Source organism: Urocampus carinirostris, chromosome 3 (genome assembly GCF_059441175.1).
Source record: "Urocampus carinirostris isolate Australia breed hairy pipefish chromosome 3, RoL_Ucar_1.0, whole genome shotgun sequence".
Classification (NCBI taxonomy): Eukaryota; Metazoa; Chordata; class Actinopteri; order Syngnathiformes; family Syngnathidae; genus Urocampus; species Urocampus carinirostris.
Window position 1 is genome coordinate 51,799,407 of NC_142351.1, and position 24,524 is coordinate 51,823,930.

Below are 24,524 nucleotides of genomic sequence, written 5' to 3' on the forward strand. Positions count from 1 at the left end.
GATGTTATATAATGAAATTGTGAATATGTTTGATTTTCGAGAAGGTTTGTTCAAACCTCACTTTGTGTTTGCTGTTAAAAACGTAATATTGGAATATAATATTGTGAATGTGCTTAATTGCTGTTGAGATTGTCATGATTGTTTTCTGTTTTTAGTGTCAATAAATTTGTTCAAACCAAAAAAAAAAAAAAAAAAAATGAGCTTGCTCTGTCCACTCCACGCATCGGCCCGGTATTGCAGTACCTCCGGGAACGGTGCATTCGCAATGATCGCAGCAAGGCTTTAGGGCTAGGACCTTAGCTTGGCCTTTTGGCTGAGAGTAAGTGTCCCGGCTCCTAGGCTTTGTAGCGTATTATGAACTGACCGATAACGGATAATGGATAATGAATAACGAATATAGATCAATAACCTTTAAAAACCCCTTCCGAATTTCTATAGTTTTTGACTTGATCCGGTATGATCGCAGCAAGGCTTTAAGGCTAGGAGCTGCTAAAATGGCTGCGCGCGAAGTAATATATTGGTGCTGATTGGTTTTTGCAATCCGGAGATGGAATAAGAGCTTGCTCTGTCCACTCCACGCATCGGCCCGGTATTGCAGTACCTCCGGGAACGGTGCATTCGCAATGATCGCAGCAAGGCTTTAAGGCTAGGACTTAGCTTGGCCTTTTGGCTGAGAGTAAGAGTCCCGGCTCCTTGGCTTTGTAGCGTATTATGAACTGACCGATAATGGATAATTAATAAAGAAAATAGAACAATAACCCTTAAAAAATCCCCCCCCCCCCCCCCTTTCCGGATTTCTGTGGTTTTTTGCATATTTATCACTCTCATCAATCAAGTTTCAAATTGTCAAACCAAATTTAATACCACACAGAGATGACCCATGGAAATACAGAATTGAGTTTTGAAATGTTGATTTTATTTATAACGGCACGGAAAAAAATCAAAACCCGTCTGGTCCTATGTGTAAAAGCAATGGCCCCCTGTACCTAATAGCGAGTTGGGCCCTCTTTGGGAGCGGTTACAGAAATCAAATGTTTACGATAATTGGTAATGAATCTTCCACAACGCTGTGGAGGAATTTTGGCCCACTCGTCTTTGAAAATTGTTTGAAATCTGTCATATTGGAAAGTTTTCTAGCATGAATTGACCCTTTGAGGTCACAACACAGCCATTTAATTGGATTTAACTGGATTGGATTTGACTTGGCCACTCTAGAAACTTCATTTTATTTGATTTTTTTAAGCCATTCAGAAGTAGACCTGCTGGTGTGTTTTGGATCCTTGTCCTGCTGCATGATGCATGAGCGCTTGAGTTCCAGGGCATGGACTGATGGTCAGGCGTTCTCCTTCAGGATCTTCTAGCAAACACCAGCATTCATTATTCTGTCAACCACAACAAGGTTCTGGTACTCCAGCAGCGAAGCATCCCCAGACCATCACACTACCACCACCATGCTTTACTGTTGGCATCATGTTCGGTTTGTCAAATGCTGTGTCATTTTTTACACCAGATGTAAAGGGATGCACACCTTCCAATAAGTTCAATTTTTGACTCATCAGTCCACAACATGTTCCTCCAAAAGTCTTGTGAATAATCAGGATGCTTTTGGCAAATGTGAGACGATGCTTTGTGTTCTTTTGTGACAGCAGCCGTTTTCGCCTGGGAACTTTCCCTTGGATGCCATTTTTGGCCGTTGTCTTTCTCATAGCGGAGTAATGAACATTGACCTTAACTGGGCTAATCTGGTGCCTCAGGCCCAGGACAACTTGCTGTGGTGGACCAAGTGGCTCAAAAACAAATTGAAGGTTCTTGATTGGCCAAGTCAATGTCTGGATTTAAGTCTGATTAGTTTTTTACCATTGAGCCAGATCTTTTTGAACTTTTTTTTTTGCTTTAATAAATTGAATCAACATTTGAAAACTGCATTTTTTTATATTCTTGGGTTGTCTCTGTGTGATATCAAAATTGGTTTGATGCTCTGAAACCTTTGTGAGTAATAGGCAAAAAAAACACATAAATCAGAAACGCTGCAAACGTTTTTCACAGCACTGTACTGTACATCATTGATTTTTTTCCCCCTTTTCATCTCAAAATGAATATCCTCAAATTTCAGCGTGCTTTGATAAAAGGTGTATACTGTAGTTTAGAACAGTGTTTCTCAACTGGCAGGCCAGAAGTGGGTCACAAAGGAGTTTTAAGTGGGTCATAAGCCTTTGCCTTGGCAAAATAATGCGAAGAAGTGAAATCAGATGGCCAATTACACTCCTTAACGTTAGATGGTGATAAGGCCCTGCTTGATCTCTTCTTTCTGTTCAGTCAATCAGCACTGTCCCAATAATGTTTGAGAGGAATCACATCTCGTTTTATTGTGATTTTGATGGTTGTATTTAATTTTCCTCCCCAAAATAATGAAAGAAGAAATTTAGTGATAAGGGAAAGAAAAAGTGGAAGATTGACAACAATCGACTCAAAGAAGGAGATTGCCAAATATGAAAATTATGTCCAAGTGCCATTGAAGTTGTGCTTGAAAGTACTGGAAATGGTTTAAAAAATTTACATTTTTAGCTTCGCATCGGCATATTAATCCTTATTATCGACATAATTAAATAATTATCGTTTATGTATACATTTTACTAATGTTTTGAATTTCTTTTAGCATGTGGCTTATATGCCAGTGTGTATGGTACTTGAAAGTGTCTTAGTTTTGCTAGTCATTTTGTTTAAAAAAATGTGTTTTTGATTTATGTCACAGCTTTTATTTTGGGTGTAATGATGGTCCTGAAGTCAGACCAGTTGAGAACCAGTGGTTTAGTAGACACACAAAATAAGGAGAGGAAGACATCAGTGGATTTTTAACTTGCAAGAAAAACAGAAAAAGACACAAAACTGGGATAAGAAATTCCAACCCGTTCTAAAACCCTCTCCTGATCCCTTTCTTTTTATTAAATCTTTTAGGTTTACAAAAGCATATCTACCTGAAAGGGTATGAAAATTAAAGAATAGCAACATTATTGACCGATAGTGACAATGATGTAAACAGTGCATAATAGTCAAAACAACAGTGAGGTATAATCTCTTCTGTGGGTATCCAATGGTAAAAACAGAATAAACTTATCCATGAATTTATGCTACTTAGGATCCAGCACTATATTCTTCATATACATTCAAAAACCAAAAGCTCTAACGTCCGTCAGAGTTGCAAAACACACAGTCGATTTGTTCCACATTAATTCACAAGAAGAAACAAGAAAGACTTGTGAACCGTCCACAAGGACACATGTCATACATTACCTTAAAATGAATCTCCTTCGCTTACGTGATACAGGCAACGTGATCATTTCCTTTCCATTTTCACAGTGAATTACAAAACATCAATTGAGCAATAAAACGTGACATTTGTGTAACAGGACTAAAACAAACCGTTAGGAAAAATATGAAACAAGGCTGTCACTCATTGCACGTATACACTACATTTACTGTCAATGTTTTTTGCTAAAACTGACTTTTTTACAAATTTGACCAACAATTGGTCTCCTCTTTGAGGACACTTTGTATTTCCTTTGATATTCTTTTTAATTGATTTTTTTTTTCCAAGTCGGATTTTTTCATTTATCGATTTCTGACTGATTTGTTTGTCAGTGATATAATACCCAGAATTGTATTTTAAAATTAAAACACTTAATAATAATTGTCCATTTGTTCCATGATTATTCATCAACAATTCAATCACTTTCAATTTCCAGATGACACCAAAAGTAAACATCTGAACTTGAGCTTTCAATAACAAGCTGTTGATACATCATAATTTGAAAATATATTTTCTTAACCTATTTGTATAGCTCTCCCAATAGTCAAAACATGTTGTTTAAATACATTTTTTTGGTATGGAATCTTGGCATCTTTTAAGTATCTTCTCAACAAGTTTTTACAATGGTGGGAAGAACGACAGCAAGCTGGGGGGTTTCAGAAGCTCCGCAGTGTGCTTCATGTGCTCGGAGTCCGCAGTGGTAGTCTTAATGTAAACCACAAAACGCTTTCAAGTTTGTTTGACCTTTGAAAAACATCACAGGAACTATTTACATGCTCACTATTAATGCCAGATAGACAGCACAGCACCAAATTTTGGTCTTAAAAAGTTTTTTTGCTTACTCAAATGCAGAATTCCATTAAACAAAAGATATTCCTAATCTTAAGCTACGGCCTTCTTTAAGTAATTTATTTGAACGAATATTTAATGAACTGGGACTGTATGCTTAGAATGACAATGGCCAAGCTTGCAGATCTGTATGCTTGTTCCCACATCAGACAAGGAGAACCCAGAATTGTCGTTCAACCGAGTTTGGGCGAATTATTTGGGTACTGCCACCAAAAATGTGCCCACTCAGCGCTTGGGAGTCCGACTGTACTTCTTGAACCAAGTCATCATAGGATACAGGAACCAGTTTGGGTTAATGGTTACTTGTAGTACAATCCTTGGCACATGTTGTTGGGGTGTAGAACATGTGCTGATAAAGATGAATGGATGGCTGCACTCACTCTCTTCTATTGGGGTCCATGTGGGCAAGAATTTGGGTAAGTGACCCGAGCTGTCACCTTGGGCCTTCAGCACTTGCCTGCACAGAAGGCGAAAGAGAGTGCAGCCTGCGGGCTAACCTATGCGCCAGCCACACAGACACAAACTTTGCCAGTGGCCTGCGCCAGCAATGCCACCAAAATGTCTTTTGGGGTCCCGGTGGACCCCAGAGCTTGTAGAGGAGGCCACCCAAGTCCTGCGGGAGGCCGTAGCAAGGGATGTCTGGAAAGGCTTGTGAGGCATCCTCGCCACTGCCACCATGAAAGTACACTAAGACCACCCCTCCACCTTTGCTGCACTGCAGCGCCCCTTCTAGGCAAGCTAGAGCAGCAGCGAAAACTGGTTGGATGATAGCTGAAGGCTCTTCCAGCATGGCCCGCTCTTCTTCCTTGAGCGTGCTGGCACTTCCTTTCTGGAGCTCGAATTGTTTGGAGCAGCAAAGGGGATGGCCGTTATCTGCATTATAACTTTTGGTATGGCGCATCCAATTCCTATACGTGTCATCAGCCTCGGTGCTCCAGACTACTATGACATTTCCTCGTGCCTCTTGGACGGCTTCCCACTGTCCGTAGAGCCAGGGTAGCGGGCCCAGGTCGGTAACGCCGCTCTGGGCATTCGTCCATTCCCGCGAGCTTGCCGGGCAAAGGGCCAAACTGACTTTGGCATAGAAACGGTTTCGTAGTAGAGAAGCCAGAGCGCACACAGACGAAACATGCGCAGACTGCTCTGATGAGCACACCAGCAGCACTGGGTTTAGGATGGGCAGCCAAGCTGTAGGGGGGAGAGAGAAAAACTCAATAATTGATAGTTATGTAGAATAAGCCCTGCCACCCACCCAACTCATTCTGTAACAGGGCCACAGCAAAAGCATTGTCAAATTCTCTGTAAACGTTTCAAGGAAGGGGTAAGCAAACTTTTTGACTCGTCAACCGCAATGAGTTGAAAATGTAGGCTGAGCGGCCAAGAGAGATTAAAAAAATACAGATTGGTTTGATTTGTTATTTCTGCTGATACGGTCGGTCTCAAATCGGACATTTGAGCAAGACATGAGGGGAAAAAAAGATGATGGACACCTATCTAATTGTTCTCATTTGCATCATGAATAAATACATATGCAGACATCTACATGCACATGTTATACTAGTGTATGAATGCATTCATTTGTTGAAAAGTAAAATGCATTATGCCAGTGTCAAACTTATGACAAAAAGTTACCGGACACCAGGCTAGACCACTCAGAAAAGTTGCCTGCCCCATTTTTCACAACTTTAAACACAATAAGGCAACTAATCGCAAAAAAAAAAACATTGTTGCAAAGTATTAAGGCTTGACAATTAGAATATATAACGGAACAATACTTTTAAATTAAGTTTATTATAAATCTACATATAACATTCATTGCATGTATATGACATCGCTGTTTTCCATCTGCCATCAGATGTACCTGTATTTACTCATCTTCATTCATGTAATGTTTGCATTGCCTCGTCTCCTCAAAGCCGCGTGAACTCCTCTTTTCACGATGCTTTTAATGTATGTTTACATTTTGTAGCATCATCAATTTTCTTTGCTTCCTTTGAATATTTCTTCTGGGGCTTAGGTTTTGACTTGATTCCAAACCACTTTTCCATTTTCTTGTGTTTTCTGTGAGTCTACTTTGGAAAATGATATGCAAATGCACGACCTGATAGCGCTCAGAAAAGTCCGGAAGCACAAAGTTATTCGATGCAGGCTTCTCATTGGCTGCCAAGTATGCAAATTGCCAAACGAACTGAAATTCCGCAATTTCAAAATTTCAAAATCGTAATAAAGCAAACGTTTGATTTGAAAAAAAGAAAAACGAAAGATTTTTTTTTCTTTCTTGAAAAAGTTTTTGGCCACCCGGGCAGAGATGTTGTGAGAAGTTGTACGCCTTACGTAAAAGATGCACGACCCGAGCGTCCGGGCAGAGGTTATTTCAAACACTGATTATGCCCCTGTTTTTTAGACTCTAAATTTAATAATACGCATTGAATTAATGCCATTGCAGCCATTGGGATAATTGTCTGAGTTTTGCACCAAATTCAAGTTGATCTAAAGCAAACGGTTGAAGATATATAGAAGAATGAAACGCTTTATGCCCTCAAGAGGCATTTTTTGGGGATGTCAGTAAGAAAACATTTTTAAAAGGTTAAATGTAAAATGCTTTTTCACAATTTCAGCCCGTATGTAACTCAGTCCGATTGCATACATGTGCCAACATTTTTTTCTAACATTAATAAGATAATAACATGTGGAAGTATCTGAACAAAAGTAAATATACATTTCAAGACTACAAGTCTTGATTTTTGGCTGCATGGTGATGACTTATACCAGAATACACACTTTCCATTGAAACGATCAAAAGCACCTTTTGGTCTGATCTGTCAAAGCAGTGGTGATATTAAAGAACAAAGTTAATGGGAAAACTCTGCATGATTGGCCAAAAGAAAAATGTAGTCGCCGATAAGAGAAGAGCAAAGTCTGCTATTGTTTGTGGCTACCAGCTTCTACAATTTCTTATTCTTGGCCATAATCTTTCTTGAAATTTTCTCCTCATTGGCCGCATTTTACGTTTACATTATTGTCCCATGCTTATTTGGTAAACTGCACCCTTTTGCACTCAGCCATAGACTTTCCATGCTTCACTTTGGTACATCACTCATTTCACAAGCAGTAAAAAGTCCCGTTTTGGATTGCTTTTCCCTTATAAGTGTCCAAGTTGACGAGATGGATGCAACTGACCTGAAAGTCCCTCTTTGGTGAGAAAGCGGAGAAAAAGGGACAAAACGGCAACGATTATGAGAAAAGTCATCGACGAAGTCGCCAACGGGGCTCCCCATCTCGTGCGCACGTCTGCAGCCAGAAGAGAAAGGAAAGCATGAGTGCCGTTGGGTCTCCACAGTCCAGAAGTAACGTAGCAAACACTCACATGCGGGACACAGAATTCTTCGTCCGCGGAGGGCAGGAAGGGACTGCCACACCTACAGGCATTTACACAATCAGGTGGCAAAACCCAAGGCAAACGCCATTACTGGTTGGGCGATCAAATTTACCTGGACGCAGATCTGTTCGCCGGCCTTGCCCAGAGGAAGGATGACTCTACTCTCAGATGATGCGTTCTGGAAAAGGTCACGCACAAATTTGAGTGAAGAAAATCCAAAGCCACAATAGACTAGCATGGAATTTTCTTTTTTGCCATTTGCCCACTTTTTCTTTCGCTCACTTGCTTGGTTGAATTCGAGCTCCGGTCAAGATTTTTTAATGAGGAATTTTGCATTGCTTTTCTTTGCTCATCTTCCGATTACCGTATTTCCACGCCGCATAATAAACCAAAAAATGTCACGTGAGATTTTTTTTTTTTTTATATAAGGAACACCAAACTATAAGGCACATGGAAGTAACACAATCGCTAAACATTGGCTGCAACGGAATCAAACCCAGATCATGGCAGAGCACACCTGATCCCATCCCATAAAATTTCTGGTTAATTTTGGGTCTTTGGGTGCGCCTTATAAATTGGAAAATACAGTCATTTTTGATCCAATTTTTGTTAGCTGGAGTTTATTCATTGGGCTGGCAACATTTCCTAAAGAGATTATAGCTTTACTTAATACAATTATGAATGAATCAGACCAGTAACCACAAAAAAAGTTGACATGGGTCACGTCTGACAAACTGTTTTGGAAGCTCAGGTGTTCCCTTGGGCACTCACTGCTGTAACTGTGCAGAGGGGCCCCCAGGAATCGCAGCCCCTCTCGCCGGGCAAGCATAGCTGAACCGAGAAGGTGGCCGGCGCCCGAGACTTGATGTGGGTCATCAGCGAGCGAGGGCCCGTCTCCAGGGAAACCTGCCACGACGACCAACCTGCAAAGCACGGGAACAAATCAGTCGCACAGACCCGAAACGGTGACCCAGTTGGACGCGGTCCTCTCTGAGAGCTGCCATTCGCCCCGCGCATCTTCCTTGAGTAGTGCAGAACAAGAAATTACCGTAATTATCGGACTATGAGCCTTCCGTCACACAATTTTAGCCCTGCGGCTTATGCAGAGATGCTGCTAATGCATGCCTTTTTTCTAAAAGCAGCTGGGGACGCTCAAGTAGAAAAAGGCAAAAAGGTGTTTATACAATAAGGATAAAATGTAAGGTAAAGTTCATGGAACACGATTATTTTTCTCTGTAACGAGTACCGTAAACATTTGTAAATCAAACATTGTTGTAACAGGTGCGTTACTATGCTACTTATTAAAAAGAGTTCACGAATTTCAACGCCATCTAATCGGTAGCTGTTCCCACCTCACTCAGGACAAATTAATGAACCTGCCAGCATCACACCTCTAATCAAGTTGTCAAAGTGGAGTAGTCATGTTTATATGGGCTGACTAAGTACAACTCAATACAATTACAGTGGCACCGTCTCATTCATAGAGTGCATGAATTTCTCCCTACTGATAATCTCTCTACCATATATACTCGCATCTAAGCTGTATTTACAACTCTTAAATTAAATACTGAAATCAGGCGGTCAGTTTCACAAGTTTGGTTGTGTATCACCAGTAGAAAATGGTAGGCAGCACATGGGTAGGAGGCGCAGATAATACAATAACACCAAACCAATGGGAAATCAATGGGGCAAACGTAAACACAGAATTGACATTAAACCTGTACTGAATTTTTCATTTTTTTTTGTTAGTAAAATTAATTTTGCAACAGCCTACACATTGCCAGGGAATAAAAGAAAATGTATTCAGCAATGGAGAAGGAAATCTTCAAGTGGTTTGGAGGCCATAGACAAAATGGATGTGTCCCGGCTAAGACGACGCATAAATATTCGGGCTTCACTGCTACCACTGTTTGATGTAAATATTTATTTCTTCTACCTTTATCATGTGGTTAATTTTAAGCAGTTTTAGGTTGTAGGCTTCAATGTGAGTATATACAGTAATTTCTAACTAGACAGTTACGCTTAGAGTAACGCACTACTTTTGGGTCTCAGAAATCTGGGGGGAATGCAATAACTTGTAACCCAATTATTTTTTGCAGTACAAGCTTTGTACATGATTTATCCATTAGCATAAACTGAGCCACATCATGTCAAATTCCAAAAGAAAAGCATATGAACAAAGCGTTCAGCTTAAAAGTAATCTAGCAAACTGATAAAGAAGGAAAGATGTTTGCTGCAGGTTAACTTAGCATTGATGAATCAATGATGAGACACTGGAAATTACAGCAGGAAGAACTGCAATGTAATTTTTGTTTTAAAAGGAGGTGTTTATTATTAAAATTTTAAAAACTCTGTGTACCGTCTGTGTAAATATCTCATGTTTCAACATGAGCACATGCAGTTTTAGTCAGGTGTTGGTTATGTACACTGTGCAGAACATGTTCTTTTCTTTCAAAAGGGTTTTGGGTGCGGCTCAAAATTAAATTGTGGTGATCACGTCTGCTTCCTGAGACCTTTATGAATGGCCCTTTACATCTGCTGACTTTTGACCGGTGACTGGAAAGGCGGCCGGCTACCATGAATGGCGGATTTGACTCACCGGCCTCAAAGGGGCAAGAGACGTTGTGGGTGCCATGCAGGGAAAACTGAAAGCACAAAGCAAACAAGAAAGCGTCAGGGTGTCAGAAGCAACAAACGCCGCATGCACCAATAAGTCAAGTCCGGAAGACATGGCATTTTTCAATTCTGCTATTTCTATCCATTGCCCTGTTGAAGTCAGCAGAACCTCTATATCACCAGGAGTAATCTGGTCAATTTTTCTGAAATTGCCATTAACCATAAAAAAACATTTAAGAAAATATGGTGGAATATAGAAGGTCCTCCAGACTTTTGTAAACTGACCCAGATATTGACATGAAATGCTTCTCTTATATTTTGTTTCGTGATGTTCAGTAATGCTCCATGGACTTTCATCTTTGTTTATGTGACGTCATGTAAACAAAGGCTGTTGATAAGCATTAACAGCAGGATTCTCAAACTCAATTGTCTTGGGGGTTCCCGGGGTCTGGCTGATGTTGGGGCCAAATGGGGGTTTTCCACAAGAAAAGCTTTTGATGAAAAAGCTTCCGCCTTTCTCAAATATCTTTTAAAAACTCAAAATAATATTTGAAACAAAAAGTAAATACTTCCCTTAATTCTATTCTAAAAGCCGGTACTTTTTTGCTGCATTTTATTCACTCCGGCTTTAAATAAGATGCAGCCTATTCTTTTTTTTTCTTGTGGTGGCAGAGAGGAAAACGATGAGCTGCTCTTATTCAGAATGCATGCGCTCTGAACACAAAACACCGTGGTGACTTCTGAAAACATTTATGACGCTCTTCGAGAGAAATTAATCCATGTTTTGGCTAACATTATTCAGTGTATACATACCAGGAGCAAAATGGGAGGTTTGACAGTACTTTGTTCAATATTTAGAACATACTCGAAATATTTAAACATTTTCCCCCACATATCAAGTCCGCAATTTATGCATCCAAACTGAACTGCATTGGAAGTTGTCTGTCACAGCCTCTACATGTCTGTTTCCGTATCGGCATCAATATCAGGTCGCCAAAGTTTCCTTTAATCCTTGAGGAACGATGACGAGCAAATGCAATTTGGTCTGTTACTATCGTAACCACCAAAAACAAAAACACAATAAGACACACCTCTGTTGCAATCTGGCACTATTGTCCACAGTAAAGTTTCCCTGTCGTCTGAAATATTAGGCTGATATTTTACACGACGCAGCTCCCACTCATGTTTCTTTCACAAGAGTAGTCAATAGGTGCTTGTCTTTGTATTTGCCCATCTTGAATAGCCAAATGATCCAAAAAATCGTGACGTAAACAACTCTGAGCAGAACTGAAAACGACGCTACTAAAAATGGTACCAGGCTTGCAGTGGCATGGCATCGTTGGCATTCTGCAGCCAAACACGTGTGGGCCAAATGGAAGTGAAATAGTTCATTTCTATAGCTGTTTGGGTCTGCCATTGAAAATCCTTGTACAAAGAGAAATTTGAGTTTCGTTCTTAAATTTGAGCATGCAGCTTTAAATCGTGTGCACTCTGTAGCCCAGAATTTACGTTAACATGAAAAAAAATGTAATAAAGGAATTTGAGACCCCTGATTAATAGTCTTGCTTGAGCTCTCCGATAACGTGCGAACCACTGCTATCTACGGTCAACAGCGGTGGGCCGTGAGGGCCTACAAGGCCTTCTCTGCTGGCGTCAAAATATAAATAATTTAATGTTAATTAGATTTTGTCCATCAATACTTATTCATGAATTCAAAAATGTCTGACAGCTTCCTTTCATTGCTTCGTCCTGGTAGCGATGCTTCCAGATGTGTGCTTTCATATTCTAGTATTTAACCAATCACATTAAAGCCATTAGTTGATGCTAAGCTCAAAAATCGACCCAAAGGGCTTCACAAAAATTCTGAAGGCCCAGAGGCATGATATCAGTCTCAGAGAAAGCTGCCTGTTTTACTAATCAGGTTTTGGGTTAGTGACAACAAGGCCTTCTGGCTGGTGTAAGGAAATGTAAGCTAGGCCCAGCTGCTAGGTGGCCACAATGCTTTAAAAAGATTGTGCCAACAGCCTTTAAACAAGGAAATACATTGTTGTGTTGATTTATTGGGGAAGGGGAAGCGGACTGCGAGAGAGCGAGAGAGATTGCGTGAGAAGGTCGCCGTCGGACCCAGGCAACCACGTGCGCGGTGAGGGTCACTTCTACTCCACCCGAATCCTCACAAAAAATTTTTTTTAAATTTCAATTCCAAGAGCCGGTACATTCATGAACGACACATTACTGATTCAGCTCCAGCAAAGGCGTAGGTGTAAAATGCACGGTCCGCTACAGACTGTCAAGCATACATAATCACATTAAAATGGAGTAAGACCAAAAAGAAGCAGATTATATAATGTTAAGGATTTGATTGATATGCATGGAAATGTTGGGCTAGAGCGCTATTGCATTGGTCTGCATTTGTGTAGCAGGTTCACCATCAAGCACATCTGGGGGTGTTGGTCCACTGCCGAGATGTTGAAAATCTGCAAGGGGACACATGCATGGAGTTAACCTCCCACAAAACACTAAGGAACGCAGTGGCAGTTAGCAAAACTCAGTGCCAGGTACCAGATGGGAGCCATCTTCCTTGGCATCCAAGGCAGAGTCGGGCAGCGGAGCGCAGACTTGGTGGCTCCACCTCCAGCAGAGGGATGCCTCCACAGGGAAGGTTGGGGTCGGGCAGGCAGAGCTCCACGTCAAGGAAGATTCGTACAGCGTGATGCTGGCGGACAGCCACACGTCTTGCATGGCTGCGTGGCCAAATGATGAGTGTCTGTTAACAATATAGATAGACTCCCCCGTGTGAAAAAGGGGGCGCTCTCACCTGGCAGATGAACATCTTGAAAAGGGCAAACGGTTTTGCGGACCGAATCAGGGTGTAAGTAGTATACCTTTACACACCACATAGACACACAGAGGAAAGTTGTTGGCACAGGTGCCGCATAAAAATCCCTCAATTTTAACCTATTCTAGCCCGTTTACCACTAATTGTAACGAAAAGGCGCAATCAAACTTTTGGCAAATTCAAGAAAAATCAAGCAAAGCAAAACAGCAGTAGATTCTCTACATACCAGGGGTCTCCAACGTCCCGAACAGCGTTGGTAAAAGAAAGCAGATAAGCGCAGTGGAAAAAAATGATGAAGGCTCTCTGAACTTAGTTGGCCATTGTTAACACACACAGTAGAGAAAAATAGAGATAATAATTCTACTTTCAATTTTTTAAGAACACTCAAACGACGCACAACACCTTTAACCACTTTCACATTAAAGTATAGGCGGTGCTTAATAATATTTTACCTTTGACACAATGGCAGTATTTTTTTTTACAAAGTTAGTTATTTTGGAAATGACTTTACCTCACAAGTGAGGCATTAGGTTGCTGAACTTGCAGGTTACTTTTTCAAAGACCAAACACATCAGAACTTTCAAATATTCACCCCCCCAAAAAATTTTTGTATTTGTTTTAAGTATTTGTTTTGTACAGTTGTTGTTTGCAGAAGACACAGCGCTTGTGGCTGATTCGGAGGAATAATTGAGAAGTTTGGTAATGGAGTTTGGAAGAGTGTGTGATAGGCGTAAGGTATGTGGAAATGTTGGGAAGAATAAGGTGATGAAGTGTTCATGGCATGGCATTGGAAACAAGGTTGAATGGACAGGTGCTGGAAGGAGTTAAAAGCTTTCGGTACTTGGGTTGTGATGTGGCTGCAGTTGGTGGGATGGAGTGCGAGGTATTGCACAGAGTGAATCAAGGAAGCAAGGTTTTGGGTGCTCTGAGGAGAGTGATGAGCAACAAGAGTATGAGTATAGATGTTAAGAGAGGACTGTATGAGAGTGTGATTGTGCCGACTGCGTTGTATGGTCCAGAGACTTGGAGCCTGAAGGCAGATTTGAGAAGGAAATTAAATGTTTTTGAGATGAAGTGTTTGAGGAGTATGTTAGGAGTGACAAGATTGGATAGATTGAGAAATGAAATTGTGAGAGACAGAACTGTAGTAGTGGATAAGAGAGTACTCTGCTGGTTTGGACACATGGAGAGGATGGACGAGGAGCAAATGTTGAGGACCTAGAGAGCAGAAGTAAATGGAAGGAGACCAAGAGGAAGGCCGCGATTGACGAGGATGGATGTTGTTATGAGTGCACTGCAGGAAAGAGATTTAAATGAAGTGGAAGCTAGAGCTCTCGTTGGTGATAAAAATGAGTGGAGGGGTGTTGTAAAAAGATAGTGGGCTGTTTAGACATGTTCTAAGGGATGCGCAGGGCACCTGTATGATACGGCAGGGGTAAACCAGTGAAAGATGTCGGGCCCTGCTGTTGAACAGAAGAGTGTGTTGTGTCATCCTGATCCGAGTGTCCCGTTTCATCTGGAGGGACGAAAGCATGACCAACTTGGGTGCCAAAGTGCTTAACTTGTTGGGTTTTTGGGCATTTGGGTTGGCCAGGGTCAATTTTCTTTCTTTCTTTGCTACTTTTTCCTTTTTTTTTCTTTTTTTTTCTGTATGTGTTTGTCTTGGGGTCGATCACCCCTCTCGAGGGATATGAGCAGGGTAGATAGACAGATAGACGTCTAAATATTTTTTTGACTATGACATTTTTCAAATGAGCTTCAATAAACAATTGTATCACTATCACCAGCACGTATTGAAAAAGGAGTTGTTTGGAACAAAGGAATTCTCACAAATGGGCGATTGGAGCAAAACGCCACATTGACTAAGTTTTTAGTAAGAAAATAGCATTTTAAAATGTTTGTTTCCTTTTTTGAAGAAGGGTATCTGAAATGGGAGGCTAAAGCTGAGCAACCGCTGCACTCGTCCGTGTTTCTCGACACTTGGTTCTTTAAAATTCTGCTTTTGTGAATGCAAGCTCACCTCAGCTCTCAAAATTGGGGAGTATCATTTAATCATACCTGCACACAGACACATGGAAGGACATGCGGGATGTCCAGGACTGTCGAAAGAGAACGGGCTGGCTCAATCTGCGAACGAAGGAAAAACGTGGCCGAATCCCTGCAGGACGTGTTTTGGTGGCGATGGCGCTTACGATTGTGACAGCGGACGGCGAGCCGCTGAAGCAGTGGTGCGCGCTCTGTCTGTAGCACCATCTGGCAGCTATGCGGGTCTCCGACGCAGATGTCACACGCACCTGCTTAGACAAGGCATCTACGGACCAGGAGAAGCTTGGTGTTGGATCTGCACACAACACATGGGTACCATCAACACTTGTTGAAAACGAATATGATTAAGACATGGATGGCAGAAAAATGTGTTCAGCTATAAATAGCAGAAGTTTTGGCCGGTGCTGTAAGTCAGAGGTAGAAACTTTCTACTCTGTCAACTGTCAACTTTTTCCCAAGTTTTTATTTTAAAGGAAACATAATTGCTAAGTATTTTGAGGTTCTTTGCATTCAACCCTATGAAACAATACCCGGTATTTTTACTTAAATGTCTGAAAAGGTGACCCAAAAGTAAAACTGAAGCTGTACTTGAACCATTTGGAGTATCAGAATAGTTTGGGTCTCTTTTTGAAGACAGTAAAATGTGTACTACTGTCTTCGAATTACAGAAGCTTGAATAAAAAAAAAAACAAAGTGTATGTCCGTCTAATTTTTCTCTCAGAAAATCAGGCAGGTGAATTCATGTAGCAGGGTCGTGGGACTGAATAACACAACAGGATTACAGCCCAAGGTGGCAGAGCGGCTGCGTGGTTAGCCGCAGGGCGACGGTGCGGAGGTCCAGGGTACAATTCCAGCTACAGCAGCCTCCCAGTGTGGAGATTGCATGTTCTCTACGTGCCTACATTGGTTTCCTTTGGGCACTCCGGTTTTCTTCCACATTCCAAAAACATGCATGTTAGGTTAATTGGCCGGTCCATATTGTCCCTAGGTGTTAATGAGTGAGTGTGTTGTCTGTCTGTGTGCCCTTTGACCGGCTGGCAACCAATTCAGGGTGTCCTCTGCCCTAGTTATGATAAGCGGTGCAGAAAACGGAAGGATGGATTAAAACCCAAAGGCTTCCCGAGCTCCACTTCCCATTTGACAACAATACTACAAAAAAAGAGCATTTTACACAAGTTTTCCTAAGGAAGGGTCCAGGGGAATCAAAAGTGTGCCTTTGGAACTAAAATCATGGAAAAACGTACAAAATGTTCTTGGGCTCTAATAAAAGGTAAGACTTGAGGCTAGCCTATCCACCATCCAGATTTGAAATACAGTATAAGAAACTATGTCATCAAAAGATATCGCTGTTGTTGCACGGACGCCGCCTCTCTCTTAAATACTTGGAGAAACACAGTAAAAAAAAAAAAACACAACTGTGAACACGTGGAGAAACCACGGTAAATTGGCAATCACGCTGAACAAGAACATGGTCATATACACAAAAAGAATAGTTATGATTCGAATACGAAGTAAAAATGCAGATTGAGCACAGAACACAACTGGTCGCTTTTCTCGGGAGATGTGGGTTTTTCCGTCAAAAGAGAATCCTACTTACAAGATGAGAATCGTCTCAATCAAATAATATATTTTGTTCTCATTTTATAATAAAGGGCATGGCTTGGTGTTAAAGGTATTTTTATTCAACACTTCTAGTTGAGGATGAAGGAGTTTAAAATCATAAAAATCGTGTCATAAAACCTTCCAGTGTATGAACACATTTGTCATTTTTGACACCTAGTTTTATTACTCATAAAAAATGTAGCTGAAATAGAAATGTGTATATATATATATATATATATATATATATATATATATATATATATTCTTACTACTCTAAAGGGACAGTGTGTATCATTTGACCAATTGATGTCACTGCATTGTGTAGTGCCCCAAATCACATGGAAGAATACTGAGGTTTGTGGTTTTTGTGAACCTGTAGCTGCAAGATTGCTGACAAATATGTCAGTTAAGGCTCATGTTATGTAGAATAAATGCTAATTGCTTGACCTACGAGTATTTTTATGTGTACGTTAGTGTACTTATTTCGCTCATGATTTAAAAGAATGACTATTTTTACAAAAAAAAAAGGCTCTGAATAATGCACATAATCCCTCTTTGAGAATTCAAGTACTAATTATGTTAAATTATGAATTAGTTTAAAAATCATTGCTTTGGCTTCCTGTGTGTACAGACAGTAGTTGTTGTGGTCAGGGACTTTTCTAACATATTACCTATTCTTTTCTTTTATTGATGTTCACTGTGTTTTATGTACTGTTACCCAATGTCAAATCTATTGCACCCTGGTCATCCTGGAAGGAGGATTACCTCTTTGTGAGGCCCCTTCTCAATGTTTCCTTTTTCCTCATGCTGAGATTTTTGAGTTTTTCCTTGCCCGCATATTGGGATAGTGTAATTGTAACCTGTGCAGTCCTTCAAGATATTTTGTGATTAAGGGTTATATAAACAAATGTGACTTGACTTTGAAACGTCTAGACAGTCTTGTGTTGTCTTTTTTGCTATCAACAACCCCTGGCAGAGACTGGCACTGCCACTCGGCGCTCCACCCAATGGATCACGCCCATGTCAGCCTGCCCACACTTTACCTTCTACGGTGTAGTTGACGCTGCATTGTCGCGCCGTACCATAGTAGAACACACTAACAGGATGACGGTGCGCTGTCTCCACGCAGTCACAGAGCAGCTCCCACTGCAGAAGAAGACCCATAAGGCTTGCCAAAACCCCACGTCCAAAAGGGGACGACGGCATCTACGATCTCCTTACCAAGGTGGAGGTGGGGTCGCCGCAGCGCCCGTGCAAGTTCGGGTGCTGGTTACACCACACATGGTTTCCTCTGTTCCTGGGGTGCCACTTAACACAACAAAAATACAAAACAGTCATAAAGAGGAAATTAATTGTGAGGGCAGGACAAGGAGCTCAGGACAGACCTTTTTGTTAGTTGCTTTTGATCTGACAACAGGTCGGATGATCTCTTTCCTTAGCGACTGTATTTCAATGGTGGGAGCCTGGCACAGGTCTGTAATGAATTGCACATTGCTGTTCAGCTCATCCCACAGCAGCAACTGCGCACTGGTCCTTTAAGAGCTGAGCTGCATTCCAGAGTGACTTAAAACAGTGTTTCTCAACAGTGTTTTCTTAACTAAATTGTGACGGTTACTGTTACTGTTATCAAATGTATGCAGTTCAAAGCAGAGATAGTGGGAAATATGTATTTTTTTTTTTTTTTTCAAAAAACAAAATGACCAGCAAAGTGACTTAAAGTGCCGTATATACTCGCATACTATTGCCAATTATTTATTTATGGAGTTAATAAAGAGGTAAAAAGCTAAAATATAACCTTTCTAAACCATTTATTGTACTTTCTTCAGTGCTTCAAAGGCAGACACTCGTACACCATGTTGGTACGGTATTTCGTAATCGTTTCCTTCTTTGACTCCATCATTGTCATCACCTTTTCTTCTTTTCCTTTCCCTTCTCACTCACTTTTTGGGACCCATTATTCTGGGCAGAAAAGGGAAATAAAACCAACAGAGTCACAATAGAATGATTATGTGGTCTCTCTAGAATGAGCCGATTGACTGAACAGGAAGAAACACATGGAGCAGGGCATCGCCATCTACTGTTAGGAAGCGTAATCCTGCTTCTCTTTGTCTCTTTTTCTTTGCATTATTTTGCCAAAGCAAAGGCCGGCGACGCACTAAAAACGGGTTCGCGACCCACTTTTGGGTCCTGAACAACCCAGTTTAGATGGATAGATTACATTGTATAGATTTAAATAGATAATAATTAGATTAGATGATTGGCATAGTGTTAGCTGTGTTTGCCGCCCCAATGTGAGAAGACTGTTGCGTCATGGAAAACGACACCTGACCAAGTCCGGTTGGACGGTCCTGGTGATTCAAAGGGAAAAGTGGCGCTGTGTGGTACTCTCTGTAATACCCGCGTTTGGGATCCAAACCCGGACGGTGACGCATCCGCTGGCGGACGAGTGCCGTTGGATCTCGATCGGGCAGCGGTCTTCTTCTGCTTCGTAAACTGCAAGGTGCAAGTTGAGATCGTCGCTATGTCAACAACGTAGAGTCCCGTTGCAACAGTTTGGACTTGACTCACCGTATTTGTGCGCCCTCTAGTGGATTAGGAGGAGAACAACCAAAAACACCCAATCACATGTTATTTTAACTCATCAGCAAGCGTCGTTGTTCGGATGCTTGACATGTTCACCGTTTGTATGAGAATGTTCCCCCCCCCCCAAAATGGAAATACAGGATGGTGGTCTTCCTGCTGGGCATTTCTGCCTGACGCGCCTCCTCCGGCGCCTTTGGAAACATTGTCGGAACAAGACATTTCGCAACCAGTCCTAAAGGTTTGGACCCTCAACCACTTTCAGTGTTTTCTAATCTTTGTCATTAAAAACAGTGCTGTAGAGAGTATGGAACTTCCTTACTCGCTGACACCATCTTCTGGCCTGTGTCATCATTGCAGCCTTTATTATGCTTCTTATGATGCACATGCATTTCTTAGACAGGCTCGAATAAACTCTTCCTTTATCTTTTTGAGGGTTAAAGTTGGCGATTAAACTGTACTTGACACGACCCCCCTTTCCTCCTACCTAATGTGTTCCATGTTCTAAACATATTTAATACAGACCTAATAAACGAACTAATCTAGTTTCAAACTCTAGGGACACCCAAATGACGCCCCCCACTTTTAAAAGATGTCCATTAAATTGGCAGTGAAAGTTCAGTGTTCCAAAGTTGAGCGCCTTGTTTTTCGAGTTACTTAACGTCACGTGACGGGACCTACGTTACTCAATGTCAGGTGGTGTCATGGAAACTCAAGGTGGTGGAACGATACAAATATCGATATTGTTGATACTGATCAAGTACTTGGATCGGATTGATACTACAATTTCAATATACAAGATTTTGTCTTCCCATTTTAACCATCACAAAAATAATGTTAGTGGGTCATAAGACTATAAATACATTGTATAATTCAAATTTGATCCAATTGTGGTAACACAATCTAATGTGTATTTGCACTACTGATTCTATTTTCTAAATATTGTGCAATGAAAGGTGCCATATTTTTCGGACTATAAGGCTCACTTCAAAAATACACCCTTGTGAGCATCAACTATAAGGCGCATGAGATTGAAACAGAAGATAAAAAACGTATTTCATACAACATAAATATGAGGGAATATGGTTTCACATCTAAAATGAACTGATGCATTCATAAATGGTTACCATATCTAGAAGCTTTTCATTATACTTATGAATTGCCAAATTCATTTACCATATTTCCGGTTATATAAAGGCACACTTTCGAATCTCTGGCATGTTTGGGGTTTTTTGGTGCGCATACATAGCCCGGATGATATATAATTTTTGTTGTCTTGCTGACATTTTTAAACAGTACAGTATTCATATTTTTGTTAGGTTGCAACTATTTGGTTGTTATTATTTATTCTGATTGTCTTGACTTTTGTTGAGATACAGTTGTTGTTGAAGAATTTTAATTTTTCTACTGTTAAAAGGTTTTGATATTGTATTTTTAAGCTATTTGCACTTTGACTTCACTTTCAAACTACTATGCAATACTGCATTACATCTTTTGTGTTGACTTTGTCATATTTGTATTTTCGTAACATTGCTGCTTCTTGGGGGTTGTTTCTCTAGGATGGTTGGATCCCTTAACCCTGTGGTAGGGATCCTATGGCTCGGGAGCCGTATGGCTCCGAAATAAAATGTAACTATTGCACATCTCCCTGTGGCGTTCCAAAGTCAAGTGATTTCTTCCCGATTTTGGTCCATATAAAGCCGAAGCAACTTAATGCAGAAGTTTGATAAGAAACAATTTAAACTGACAAATAAAAACGCTTGCAAACGACTTTGATTGGGTGAGCAGTACCGTTGGGCGGATCCCTGCACACAGCGCAAGGCACTTCCTTCTCTCTCTCTCCCTCTCAGTGTAGTCAACACCGAAAGTGAATATGACGATATGCTTATCGTTTGCAGTCATTTGTGACATTTTTACAAAAGAACTTTGCGACCATCGGCCCTTTGTGTACTTTCTATGAAGTCACTATCTTTGATTTTTGCATTTCGGAGATGGAATATGAGCTTGCTCTGTCCACTCCACGCATCGGCCCGGTATTGCAGTACCTCCGGGAACGGTGCATTCGCAATGATCGCAGCAAGGCTTTAGGGCTAGGACCTTAGCTTGGCCTTTTGGCTGAGAGTAAGTGTCCCGGCTCCTAGGCTTTGTAGCGTATTATGAACTGACCGATAACGGATAATGGATAATGAATAACGAAGATAGATCAATAACCCTTAAAAACCCCAAACCCCCGCTTTGAAACTGTTATTAAGGACAAATTTCATGGAAAAAAAATGCCTCAACACTCTTAACTTAAGGTGGAAGACAAATGGTAAATAGCATATTTACATTGATTTGGGATACAGGATTTGGCATTATTATCATTTCATACATTTGATTAAATCATCAAATGACACACAGTGAAATCAAATGTGCTGAAGAATTAGCTTTTGTCTAAAGAGTGTGTTTGGCAATTTTTAAAAAAAAAATTCTGAAGATATATGATGTGGCTCTCTCAATTTCTTTTTAAAACATGTTTTGCTTTTATGGCTCTTTAGGTCAAAAATGTTCCTGACCATTTCCCGTAGTGTGTCTTGGGCAAGTACAGCCTGGTGGCGCCCATCCCTCTCCAGGACAACAAATGTTTCCAACAGGTCTGAAACCAGGGACTCTCGACTTTTGATAAAACTGAAAGTTGTAAAGGTAACATTTACTTGATTATACCGTTAAAGTTTACTTAGCAGCCAATTAATTAAAATGGTACATTTTATATACGTTTATATCGTAGTTAGAAACTAACTCAAGGGCGAGTGGTTCAAGTATTCGTTGTTCATAAGATTTCCTAGCAGAGTATGTCGATATCGGATCGATGGGTACAACCCTGTATTTACTTGGATCGCGTTGATACCCAAAATCTCAGTAGCGCTCACAAAGACCGAAAAGACGGCATGCCCAACTACAGCCCCTTGGGAACACATAACTCGAACGATGAACTCGGCTGTCAAGATTTGAAGATTGCAAATGTCTAATCGTGCTTAGGAAGGAGCGGAAAACGCGGTGCCCTACGCGCCCGAGTCACTCACCTGGCAAGAAAAATGGGCGTTTATGCAGGGAAGCATAACTTGCAGCACAATGTGCAGAGGAACAAGCCACGAGGCAACGCAAGCCATTAACGCTCGCATTGCGAATCTTGTGCATACATTGACGTCTAATTCCACAGGCGTAGGGGCAAGATCACGGACGTCCGGTATCAGGTGGGGCGGTGGGCGTGGATTGGACCGCTTCTCTGTCCGCCTCGTTTCACCGCGTTCGCGCAACAACCATCACGAAACATCTCCGGGGGAGCAAAGAGGAACTACTTTCACCAACCTCCAATTAAGTTTCATCAAACGAGGAAAAAAAAACACCAAATCTAGAGTGTATTGAACTCCAACAGCCCGGAACCGCACTTAGCTGCAATCCACGCGGGGTGCGAGTCAATCAGTGTTCTCATTTTTCAGGAGGAAAGAAACGTTTTGCCACTTCCACACCCAAGTCGCCAAGTGTAGGTGATTCAAGCCAGCTTCTGATGGAGTTTGCAAGCTCCATGCCCAAAGGGTCCGTTGCAGAGTAGTGATGTGTTGTTCGCGAACGAAACGGCTCTCTGAGGTGGCTCTTTGAAGTGAACGAAGAGCGCTGACTCCCCATCACTTAGAGCAGGCCCCCAACGAGAGACTTTCACTTTCTCCTGAGGAGCACGTGATTGATCGATATGAGTGGCGTCATATGTGTCTGTTTGCTTTGCATGCTAAGCATATGGGAAAATATGGAGAAAAATAAGAAAGTACTGTATGGAAAACAAAATGAGTCAAACAAAAGTATGAGACAAATATGGACTAATTTGAATAAATGTAATGGCAAATGTGTTGTTAATCAGTGGCCAAAGACGAATAAGTCGGTCAAATCTAATTGTCAAACTTTAAAGATGATATTTTCCTTTTAGTTTTTTACAATTTATAATTGTTTTGCCCTTTTAAATTTAGGCTTTGAATTAACATGAGAACACCACTGAAATTGCACAACAGCATGATTTTGCCTCCCATGACAGCTGGAAGTCTTGTGAGTTTCCTCTGGTTTGATAGGGTAACTTCCCGCAGGTCCAGCTCTGGAAGAACATGCGTCTTCAGCCATTTTTCTTGGTGAGACATGCCTGTGACGTTTTTAGCCAGCAGTGGGTTGTCAGAGCCTGCAAGGCCTTCCTGGCTGGCCCAGCAAAAAATATCTGAATCATGTGATATTCTTTTTTGTTCATCAATAATCCAGATGTGTATTTTCATTTTTAAGCATTTAACCTATCACATTTCAGCCATTACTTGCTGCCAGGCTCAGCAATGTACCTAGAGGCCTTCACAACCAGTTCCGCCCCGTACTACAAAATAAGTTGATAAAACTGTTGCTTTGCCCAATCAGATTTTGAGATGGCGACAGAATATCTTCTAGCTAGCTATGATTAGCTAGGGGGCAGTAATTCAACAAAGTGATGGTACCTCAACCGCCATTGAATTTGAAGAGGACTATCGCTGGTTCACTTCTTTGCGGGAAAATAAATCATTCTTTTTAAAAAGGTTATAATTTTTTTTTTAAATTAAGCCTTCCACACCACGAGAAACATATAGGAAAGGCATAATTCAAGCCGATTGGCCAGCCTTTCGACTTGAGACCTCCGACGCCAATTGGCCAATTAATATCATAGCGTCTTTCATACTGCACTGTGACCAGACACCTGCTCTGCTTCCTCCTGCATCTTGCTGAGAATAATTTCGGTCCCACTCCTTTCATCATTCCCCCTAAACGATGCATATCTCTCCCTCTCCCTCTCCCTCATGAAGACCGCCCCCCCCAAATTTTTTTCATTTTTGCAGATGGTTCTGGTCCCCATTAACCGCAAAAACAAAGGATCCCTGTATATTGTTGTTTGAATTTAATATTGTTTTTTACAACCCACAATGTTAAAAGAGAAGAAATTGATTTGGTGACAGCTTTACTGTCAAAGCCAGTTTAAAGAAAAGCTGGACATCATTATGAAAGATCTGACAACTCTCAAGCTAGCAAGCCTGTCACAACCGGGGCAAGCAGGGACCTTCATACCGGTGACACGATGAAAGCCCTGGATCCAGAAACAAAGTAAACAATGAAGAACTTTTTTCTCTCATTGCTGAAAGAAACAGACTTACATTACCACCTGTCCACTAGTAAGTGAGGAAAGAAGGATGGATTTGGTGTCCCAATAAAAAGGGATTTTTGGTGAGTAAACTATAACTATATTACTAAATATTACCACAATTCTA

The 24,524-nt window shown here is 41.1% G+C and overlaps 1 protein-coding gene and 2 pseudogenes across 2 annotated transcripts; 2 read left to right on the forward strand and 1 right to left on the reverse strand.

The window, feature by feature from the left end:
- The first annotated feature begins 459 nt into the window (after window positions 1-459).
- LOC148370022 (U2 spliceosomal RNA) lies at window positions 460-623 on the forward strand (annotated as a pseudogene).
- A 2,214-nt stretch (window positions 624-2,837) lies between these two features.
- Window positions 2,838-22,814, reverse strand: il17re (interleukin 17 receptor E). 2 transcript variants are annotated; one of them, XM_088332321.1, is made up of 17 exons: window positions 22,281-22,813; window positions 19,207-19,222; window positions 19,036-19,131; window positions 18,024-18,112; window positions 17,860-17,946; window positions 17,682-17,784; window positions 15,183-15,331; window positions 15,049-15,117; window positions 12,970-13,036; window positions 12,714-12,895; window positions 12,581-12,628; window positions 10,135-10,180; window positions 8,307-8,458; window positions 7,648-7,713; window positions 7,524-7,575; window positions 7,337-7,447; window positions 2,838-5,344 (listed from the first exon to the last, which is right to left on the reverse strand). In XM_088332321.1, the coding sequence occupies exons 1-17, from the start codon at window positions 22,377-22,379 to the stop codon at window positions 4,590-4,592; spliced, it is 2,187 nt and encodes a 728-aa protein (XP_088188447.1). In that variant the 5' UTR covers window positions 22,380-22,813; the 3' UTR covers window positions 2,838-4,589. The 2 variants fall into 2 exon arrangements, with proteins under 2 accessions (XP_088188447.1, XP_088188448.1); XM_088332322.1 differs by lacking the exon at window positions 19,207-19,222 and having other exon boundaries at window positions 22,281-22,814.
- LOC148370024 (U2 spliceosomal RNA) lies at window positions 21,169-21,285 on the forward strand (annotated as a pseudogene).
- Window positions 22,815-24,524: the final 1,710 nt, after the last annotated feature.